Source organism: Protopterus annectens, chromosome 16.part0 (assembly GCF_019279795.1).
Source record: "Protopterus annectens isolate FY-2018-M chromosome 16.part0, PAN1.0, whole genome shotgun sequence".
Classification (NCBI taxonomy): Eukaryota; Metazoa; Chordata; order Ceratodontiformes; family Protopteridae; genus Protopterus; species Protopterus annectens.
This window is the reverse complement of record NC_056750.1, coordinates 379,122,214-379,133,108: the sequence shown is the minus strand read 5'-3', so window position 1 is coordinate 379,133,108 and position 10,895 is coordinate 379,122,214. Positions and strand designations below refer to the sequence as shown.

Genomic DNA, 10,895 nt, shown 5'->3' with positions numbered 1-10,895 from the left:
GCCTTGTATGCCAGACACAGGTCACCTCTGAGCGATCTGTACAAGACTGAGTAGAGGGACAGGGCTTTTAGCCTATCTGTATAGGATATGTGTTTCAGACCCTGGATTTTCCTGATCAGGAACCTCTGTGGTCTCTCCAGCTGCTGCATGTGCTTGGCAAGGTACATGCCGAGGGGGCATTGTACTCGATAATGGGTCTGATAAGGGGGGGGTACAGGGATGTTATGACCTACTTGTTCCTGGATGAAATACCCTTATTTATGAGGTGGGCCATGTAGAAATCCTTCCATACAACAGAGGCAACGTGGTGGCTAAAACTCAGGTTGCTATCAACCTAGATGCCGAAGTTCTTCAAGACTGATTGCATGCTTAGTACATTGTTATTAATGTGATAATTAGTGGGGATGCCATTTTCCCCAAAGAGGATAATGATGCATTTTTTGGAATTCAGTTTGAGGCCATGCTTTTGGCACCAGTCATTAGTTTGGGTAAGGCCCTCTTGGAGAATGCTCACGTCAGTAGGGGAATTTAAGACAGCACCCAGCTTGCAGTTATCAAACCACTGCTTTTGGCTTGCACCTCAGAAAAGTAAACAGTAGAAGCCCCAAGACCAATTCTTGGGGTACACCGCTTGTTACGGGTCTACTACTAGAGGTCGCTTCTCCTGTTTTGACTGAGTGGGTTCTATCAGTGAGGCAGTTAGCTAACCATTTGGTAACATATGGGTTGATGTCTAGCTGGGAGAGTGTATCTGTAATGCCTGAGTGGGGAGTAGTGCTTTGGCTAGGTCAAGATAGGTGGTGTGCACCATCTTCCCCTCATCCATAGCTTTGGTGACTGTTTCGAAGAAGTTGACCAAGTATAACAGGCATGATCTCCCTTTGACAAAACCAAACTGTGTGGGGTCAAGAGTTTGGAGGTTGTCAATGTCCTTGTTTATAAGGTCCATGATAATGTGTTCCATGGCCTTGCAGATCAGGCTAGTTAGGCTGATGAGCTTATAATTGTCTGGGTCGGTGGATGCTCCACCTTTGTGTAGAAGGATGACATTGGCTGTCCACCATTCAGCTGGGATGAAGCCAATGCTCAGGCTTTGGTTTAATAGGGTGGCTAATGGAGCTGAGACCTCATGCCTAAGTTCGTGTAGGATACAGCCAGGGATGTTATCAGGTCCCATGGAGACTGTATTTTTTGTCTTTGAGAGGGCATTAAAGACCTACCCCCTGGTGATGAGGGGAGGGGAGCAGATGCTGGGGTTGTCCTGGTTTACTAATGGGGGGACAGGGAGGTGAAGTTTTCACTGAATCTGTCTGCCAGCAGGTTGGCTATATCTATGGTGTTTGTGGTGTTATTGACCACCAGCTCAGAGGAGATTTGGGTGTTACCTTTGAGATTGTAGACATTTGTAAAGAAGGCCTTTTGATTGTTCTTAGTGGATATGTTTAATTTAGACTCAAAGTTAGCCTTAGAGGATTTCACCAATGACCTTATTTGCTTGTTCAGACAAAGGAGAGATTGCTTCCAATTTGGCACCTGCTCCTTCTTGGTCCTGGACAGCAATATACAGTTTGTTTTTGCTGTTACCCACCAGATAGGTTCACTCTTCCTTGAGGAATATGGTCCTGTCAGGTATTACTGAGTCCATACAGCTATGTAGATGCTCATATATTTTTTTGGTGTGGGCTTAGACATTAGTGCTAGTTCCAACTGAAGGGACTGTGGCTGTGAAGCTGCTTATACCTGCTCTGAGGAGATTGTAGTCAGCTTTGGAAAAGTTTATTTTTGTTTGACCCTGACAAGGGGGGTCAGGGAAAGATGGTGACTTCAAAAGTGATCTATTTATGGTTGGATCTTACCAAGGAGAATGACACTGTAGGGGTGCTGCAGTGGCTACTCATGTTGGTTAGGACCAGGTCCAGGATATCTTCACCTCTCGTAGGAGTGTCGACCTGCTGATCCAATGCATTGGCATTGACAAAGTCGAGAAATCTCTGGACATTCATGTTTGGGCTAAAACAGATCTTCCACTCTATGGTTGGATAGTTAAAGTCACCCAGGATCAAGATAGAGGGTTGAATCTTGATGGATTCAAGGAAGTCCAGATAGGTGGAGTGAGCATCTTGAGTCATGGTTGGGGATCTGTAACTCGCTGTGATTTGAATAGGTGTTTTTTCAGCAGTTAACTGCACTTGGAGTGACTCCTGTGTGTTATACCATTTGATCAGCCTGGAGATGTGTATGTCTTTGATAAATATTGAAACTCCACCTCCTTTGACTTTGTAGCCCTCCATTTGTATGGTATGTATTGGAAAGAATGGTAGGATGTGTAACCTGATAAGGATGGGGTGCTCTCCACAGCTTTGAGCCAGGTTTCAGCGACTGCACAAATGTCAGCATCCTCCAGGGCAAGGAGTGCTTGCAATGAGTGCACTTTCATGCAAAGACTCCTAGAGTTTAGCAGCATGACCTTTACATTTCATTTAGAAGAATTTTTCATGTTGGTAATTTTGTGCTCATGACTTTGCCTAAAAAAGTCACTATGGGGGAGGTAAGAGCCTTTGCCAGAAGCCTGAAGCCCAGGGGAGGCAGATGAAGGCCATCTCTGGCAAAGCATCGTGGTCTGTCAATCACATCCTCCCAGGCTGTCAGGTACTGAATTCCCTTGGAATGACACCAGAAACTAAGCTAATTGTTAGTCAATTATTTTCTGTTTGTATTGAGGCATCATTCTGGTTGATGGTAGGATGCTGCTTAAGGCTAGGGACAGACCTGCCTGGGACACATATTCAGCCAACTCAGTCATGTTTCTTTTCATATAGTTCAGAGAGGTACATCTGAAGTCATTCATACCAACATGGACTGTGATAAGTCTTAAGAGACTTAAGTGCTTGCGTGATATGGTGGATTCTAGCACCTGACAAGCAACTTACTGTGATTTTCTCCTTGTCTACCCTGGTGAGGGGCACATCTGTGTGTCTCATGATAGAGTCTGCTATGACTAGTATGTTGGGTTTGTGGCTGGACCTTAGAGGGTGTGACACACAGACGTGTGTAGTATGTGTGATGCTTGGTGCTGTGGGTTGTGATGTGCATGTGTGTTTTTGCTTCACAGGTATCTTTTGTGTAGGTATGTTTTTGTCGAGAACCTCCGCATATGTAGGAGTGTGTTGTACAAATGTGGGTCGTGGTAGAGGTATAGTTCGTAATGTTTGTGCAGACAACCATCTCAGTGCCAGATGTACTGGCTTGTGACTGAGACAGCTAGGATTCTAGGTTCTTCATGTGACTGCATCTCTCATATATTGTGTTCCTAGGTGGTAGTAGTAGTAGAAGGTTGTCTGTGTACATAAGGCAGTTGAAAAAGATACAGTTGCAGCACAGATTTCTGTTTAACCAGCCTTTAGATTTTCATGAAATTGTTCCTGTACTTTCGGACATAAAGTAGGAATTCCTGTAGTGGACATGCACAACAAATGTATCCATTGGATTGACTTTCTTCCTCATCCAAAGTCCAGTATCCAGCAATAGACACTCTGGCTTATGCTTGCAAATCCATTTCAAAGACATTTTAGTGCAGGCAATTGGTCTCCGTGGGAAAAGTGTCTTCACATCAACTTAAAAGAGAAAGGGCCCTGAAAACCTTGGACAATTGTCAAACAAAACATTCTTAATTCAGTATAGACAGCACTAGAATAATACAGTTGATAAACAAGGAAGAAGCAGAACATTCTAACAGTGCAGAGAGACAACTAAGATATGGGAATGTTGAGAATGAACTGTGCAACATAGTGTTCAGCTAATCATAATTTATATTTCTGGTTTCCAGAATCCGTTAACAGAAGCTTTAAACAGAAAAATATATTGGGCTAATGATTTTAGTCTGGATCTATGCAGTAAGACATTGTACAGATGTGGAGGAGGTCTCACAAAAGTGGACCTTTTTGTTGTGTATTGTAACAATCAAGTCGTAGTTGGTTGACTTGTTATCTCTCATAATATAGCTTGAAAGACATATTGCTTATTCTTTCTGTAGCCTTTGCCATCAACCAGCATTTTCCCTTCATTTCTTATAATCCAAAAGTTACAATTTAAAACAAAACAAGGCCATTCTAAGACACCTTCTCCTCAGCCCATGCTGCCATAATATTCCCTTTTTATGCATTTGATCTCTTTTCCACTGTGGCCCTTATGTTATCATTTTTACACAGTAATAAAGCAAGATGTTTATAGTCATACTAAAACCCAGTACTAAACTCATCTGCCTTGGAAGATCGAATTTTAATGTTTTGCAACAGCTCTTTTTCATGACTCTTGAATGTCTTTAAGCTATAATCAGTGGAAAAGATATGTCCCATGGACTAAATGACAAGGTCTAGATCATTTACACAGTTCTGTGTAAAGGTTCTTGGATTATATGAATCACATGTCTGATATTTACTTGGCTTGTTCATGAATGTTCTCATATTTGCAGTCTATGCCTTTGTCCTAGCCTTTCTACTTACAGAAGTAGAATCTTCAGTTAAGGCCTTACTAAACGAAGTTCTTCAGATAAGGCCACCAAGAAGACATATTTCTCTCCAGTGGGATGTGAATTTTATTTCAGAGTAGTTGTCATTACCTCCATTAGAACCATCAGATGCACTGGAATTGAAATGCCTTTCAACTAAAGTGTATATTGTGGTTTCTGTTATCTCAGGAAGAGAATTTTAGTTATCTGCTGTCAGGTTAGGCTACCTTAATCATTTTTCTGTCTAATTTCCAGAAAGAAAAGAAGGCCAACTTAATAAGCAAACCTTCCCTAAATGGTCTGCCCACGACCTTCCCTTTTGTTACGAAAAGTAATAAGTCTTTGCATGCCATAATCAGGTTACGTTCTCGTAGGGCAATGGCAACATTTCATCTGACTAACAATTAGACTTCTTCAGAATAATTACATTATCACGACATACTTTCTTAGATGTCACATAATTACGTGACTCGCTCACCCAATCATTTAACCGCAGAGTTCTTGCGCAGTTGATAGAAATGGCATCATTTATACCTGGAATTTTATACACATCAAAAATACTTGATTTACGGAGATTTTAACAACAAATAAGCAGTATGCCTCATGTGAAATCAAAATACTGACTACTGTTATGGAATTATTTCTCTGTAACATTTATGTGTACTTTCAATGAGGGAATATTATAAACAGACCACTGAAAATTTAACAAGAAAATTACACTTGTGGGGAATTTGCCATATATGGAAAGATGTCGAAAGTTAGATTTTTTTTCCATACATTACAGATATTTTTAAGGTATGTTTATCCTGGCATACAGATCAATGCACATTGAATCTCCCAGGGTGTCATTAAATCTGGATATGTTCAATTCTTCTGAGACACATAGGCACAGCAGCCTTGAACTACAGCATAATTTTTTTATGGCAAATGTAAGAAGGACTCGTCTCACAGGGCATCCCCATAATTTGGAACAAGGGTACCCTTAACAATACATAAGCCACCAACATTATATACAGTTAAGAATAATTTAGATACCTGGGTAAATTCAAATGTCTATAATCCAGCATTCTCTGAGTCAGTGTTCCTATACAGCCTTTGGGCCTGAACACAGTGTCAGACTTATGAGGCTTTTAAGTTTATTTATTGTGCTTTTACCAGTGTATGAGCCACATTACCTCTCTCTCTCACCAGGGCTTCCTGTGTCCTTTTGAAAGGAAGGACTGACTTTGCCAGGGTTGTGGTACAGAGTGGTAGAGCCTTAACTGTGCCCCAGCCTACCTAGATTTAAATAGTGGGACTGCACACTGGAGAGGCCAGGCTGCAACAGACTGCAAAATTAGGCTAAAGCTAGCTGGCCCACCCTCAGGGAAGAAATCAATGTAAGTACTACTTCTGAAGGAGTACTGATCATCTCAAGCTATTGGACAAGGTAGGTACAGCCTACTAAACAGTGTGTGCACTTTAGTTGTGTGGGGCAGCAGTCATACCCACTCTTAAGGCCTGACGTTGTAGGCTTCATTACACATTCTGGTCAGCAATGGGAGGACTAAGACAACATATATAAAACTATGCCAGCTGTGGAATAATGACCCTTAGCCCCTAACTCTTGTCCCACTGTAAGTTATCAGAAAGTGCAATTTTTTATACTTGAGAAGAAGAATGTCCAGCTGGAGAAAACTAAAAATATATAAAAAAAAAACAACTCATCCATGTTGTTCTTAACCTTGGTTTCTCTCCTGCAGTGACCTTTTGTCAGTTTCTTAAGGACACACACTGTGATATTGAGTCTAGCCTGCAGGTTGTCATTTGTTTTTCCCCCATACTAAGTGTAGAGACTGAACCTTCACAGCTTATATACCTTTGATGCGTGATAGGTTTCTTGCTGATGTTAAGATTTCCCTACACATTACTTCTTTACTGGTAACCCTTGACAGATAGCTAAAATGATAGGTCTGGTTGCATGTGCTTAAGATGAAATATTCCTGCTTACTGCATTCATAACCATTGACTGATGACTGATATTTCTGTAAATCTTGACTAATCACTGAATATAAAGCAACTGCAGTAATGTATGTGATTGAGTAATACCAGTACTTCCTTGTATTATCAATGAGTATACAAGCCTATAAATTTACGTTTACTCTTTTACACAGTTTTTATTGTTGTTGTTGTTTTCCACAACTAAACCTGTCTGTAGCTTGGTCTTGATGTAAATTTTGTGACAATGTAATTTTAGCCTGTGTTCAGATTGTAGCTGAAAATGTGTCTATTTGGTCAGTTGCCTTACATGATTAATGAATGAATAAGTAAGTAACAAGATTGTGCATCCATGACTGGCATTTAAATGGTTAAACCGAAGTATGCTGAAGGACTAAGCAAAGGGGATTACTTCCAGAACTTTTACTTCTGATAATCACACACAAGCTGTTTGTTTTTATAAAGAAATTGAATTATTTAAACTCATTTATTCCTTATTATTGTAAAGTATTATATAGATGTCTTCTTGTCAGTGCAGGTGGTATTCTGCAGTCACACAGTAATAGCTTATTTTTTGTTTATAGCACATCGCCTTTCAGTAAAGGAACAACTTTTGCAGGAAAAACTGGAAGAATCATTGCATGTACAGAAAGAGCTTGAACTTTCCAAGGCAGATCTTAAAATCTTCCAAGATCAAGTCATCTCTGACAGAAAAAGGTCTGAAAAACAGATAACAGCACTGAAAGAAGAAATCAAAAGTCAGAGAGCACATCTGGAGAAAGCACTTTATGTAAGTTTCAGCAGCGTACAAATTTGTTTAATAAAACATTATTTCTTGTTACCGTACATGGTGACAGTGGAATGGCATATCTCACACATCGGTGGTGACATACATGAGATTAGCAGACCTAGGTGTTGAATGGATGAACAAGAAGGTAGGAAGGGCTGGCACTTAGCTGACTCACCTTCCACACAGTAGGCTGTGACATTAGGCTACTGAAGTGGTGACCTCTTTTGGAGACCACTGGGAATTACAGACAGGGCCTTCAGGTGCTGTCTAAGTTGATGACATCAGAAGGGCTGAGAAAATAACATGAGACATGGCCCTTGAGACTGATTTTGGGTCCTAGAGCAAACAGTAACTTGAGACAATGATACATATAACTAGGGCAGAGACATAAGACCTTACAGTCTGACAACCTTAGGAAAACTCTTCTCACAACTTTCATTCTTACAAGGAATTAAAAGTGTGCTATGTTTACTGAAAATTTAATGCCACTGGGAAGGACTTGAGTAAATATTACACATTCATATCTAGTATTTTTGTACATCATGTAAAGTCAGTAGCATGGCTAGGCTATCTGGAGTTGGGGAGCAAAAAAACAAAGTCTTCTCAAATTTGAAGCCCCCCTTCAAAAAAAAAAAAAAAAAAACTAAAAAACTTCTGCTTTGAAACTTTAGCAAGCTGCTTGCTTTAAATGTAACAAGCAGCTAAGAAGTTTGCTACAGTTAAATTACCAGACACAGAGTACTTCATGCAGTATTGACATTCGTTCACAAAACTGTGATACCTTTGCGGATTCCTAAAGCAGTGTCATACTGCACTCAGACACCGTCAGCACCTGCTGATTGCGGCCACTAACAGCAATCAGCAGGTGCTGTTGGCGTGTGAGTGCAGTATCAGCACCTGCTGATTGTGGCTCCTGACAGGTTGTGCTGTTTGCTCCTCCTAGTTTATAGGTCATTGAAAACTTATTTATAATAGTTTTTATACCATTGAATCAGAAGTAAGAACACTGTTTATCTGACTTCATTCAGTCTACTCACTTGCCTTTACCTTCTTCTACCGTCTTGCCTTCATAAGAAAATTACATTATTAACAAAATACTGTGATACATTTCATTGGAGGACATTTTTTAGCTGCATTTTTCCCCTGCATGCTTACCACCACTCCCTCCCATAGGTGTTGAACCTATTCATTCCCCTGTTTGTATGACTTCTTATAAACCATTGACAGGGTTATAGTTGAGCAAGAGTCTGTCATCCTAGCAGCCACAGAGGCTGTTTGATACCTTTGCCTGTTATCTTTTCTTCAGCAGAATTTTGTCCTAATAACTGGAGTATATGGAGTCATCCCTCCCCAAAGCAGTGCCGCCTGCTTTTAATGGAGCACCATAAGTGTCCCTAAGCTAGGAAACTACCCTGCCTCCCCTCCAGTCGAAATTCATTATTTACAGTCCAGAGAGTAGTGAGGTATTTACATTTTAGCCCTAACCCTACCCCTTGGCACTGGAATTGTACTAATATTACCACAAAACCCTGATCACTCCTGCAGACACACATATGAAGGCAACCATGGACAGCTTGATAGGTTGAAGCAGAAATGTACCAATCTATAGTATTGCATAGGTGGCAGCATTGCAGTAGATCAAATCACCTCCTTTCTGCCAAGATGTGTGAGCCAGCATTTTCTGCATATAGTCGCCCTTCCTCACTGACCTCTCTGGCATCCAGATTACTCACTCATCTCATAAGTATTACAGTCAGTGCTTCACCATCAGTGCCATGGAGCAGGCATAAAATATATGGCTTTAACACTGTGATATCATATGGGAATTACTCATCATTTCAGCAGTTTTCACAGTAAAGTGAGTTTGTATACCTTTTACATGTATGCTGTTACACCTATCACTCTATGCAAGCAAAATGCAGGCATTATTTGTCTTAAAACTAATATGTCTGTAAGGTTTGTTCAGCGGTAAATTAGGGTATAGCAGAGCCTTGGTGAAGTAATATGTTTTACTAAATGTATTGCCAGTGATGAACATGTAAATATAGTTTTATTTACCAGTGCTGCACCACTGTAGCAGAGGTCAGTATGTTCACAGAGGCCTTTTTATATCACTGTTGTAGTATTCTGCACCTTAAGGATCTCCTGCCAAGAGTAGCCCAATATCCAGTCAGTATATCAAAGCCTTTAAATCTTGTATGTCCTGTACGTCACATGTATGCTCCCTGTACAGGACATAGGGCATAAAGGTGACATACAGACACAGTCACTCGGAACTTCTTTGCCGACAGTCTGAATGCCATCATTGATTGCTGGTCTGAATGCTCTTTGGCATGCTTATAATTAGATAAGTGCCCTTCTGGGGTGTTTTTTCTTACTTATTGTTGGTCTTGGGTTTTTTTTTTTTTTTTTTTTTGTTACCTTGGCATTCATGTCATCCAAGAAGGGAAAATGCCAGTGTGGGAGGCAGATTCCACATAAGGATCATCATGAACAGCATTTATTTTGTCTTGGTGGTTCTCACGTCCATACTTCCTGTAGTATTTGTAAGGTGTTTGTGCCTAAGACACTTAGAAATTGGTTGTCTTCCCTGGCCGTTTAGCTTGAGAAACAGTTGGAGTAGGATAGCATCAGTTAACACCAAGGTACTACCATTAGGCAAGACGAAGGCCAAGAAATCTCAGCTGGAATCTTTTGCAGTCCAGCCTCCACCAGATGTTTCTCTAGAAGTGGGTGATAACTCTGTAGGCCAGCCAGTGTTGAAATCAGATTCCTCTGCCATGAGCCCATCAAAGGCTGGCATGGATCCTTCCTTTTGCACGTCCGCTGAGGCTTTGTAGGTATCTATTCCAGATGTCAAGGGGGAACCATGGTTGGTTATCTCAGAGAGTCCTAGAGGGATTCTACAGATTCTGGTCAGGTAGGAGGTACTGGGTACTCTGAATCTCGTCAGGGGTCAGAATGTTCAGTGTCTCTTAGGGCTGATGTCCCTACCAAGAAAAAGCAGAAGACCAACCATTTCTCTGTTCTTCCTAATGACCCACAGAGGGAATGATATTAGACTGCTAGTCAGGACCCATACTGGCATCTTCTATACTGCATGGGAAAGCTGTATGATGTGAGTAATTGCTCTAAGTTCCAGTGGTACATTTCTCATTTTGTTTACTCCAGTCACTGTCCCCCAACTTTAAGTTGGTTAAATGCAGACACTAGCAAGTTGTGACATGGGATCAGTTTGCTGATGTATTCTACTGTCTGTTTATAGTGCCCAATACAGTAGGTCCAGAAGAGCTCCTTACAGATTATAACATAGCTGTAGGTTTCACACTAAACTTAACTGCCCCAGCTGAAGTATGTCCAGTCCATATGAAATCATATGAGCCCTGGTTTATTACTGAGCTCCATGACATGAGATGAAAAGGAAAAAGGCTAGAGTATAAATTGTGATGTTCAGGTTAGTTTGATTTCAGACTTAGCTTTGATGAATACTGTGTGATTTATCAGGCAGTGTTCCCCTAAAAGAAGGTTGTGTCCTCTGCATCTAACTGGCCATCCTTGCTTTTCTAAGTTGTCAACAGCCTGGGTACTCCAGCCTTTCATTCTATTTCTGTCCTTACTGTT

General features: G+C 40.9%; 1 protein-coding gene across 1 annotated transcript in view; it reads left to right on the top strand.

Annotated features, from left to right (window-relative positions):
* Positions 1 to 10,895, top strand: part of CNTRL (centriolin) — a 4,034,091-nt gene that overhangs the window by 3,387,693 nt on the left and 635,503 nt on the right. The window contains 1 exon segment of the mRNA XM_044058259.1: positions 7,069 to 7,274. Coding sequence (XP_043914194.1) covers positions 7,069 to 7,274 — 206 coding nt within the window.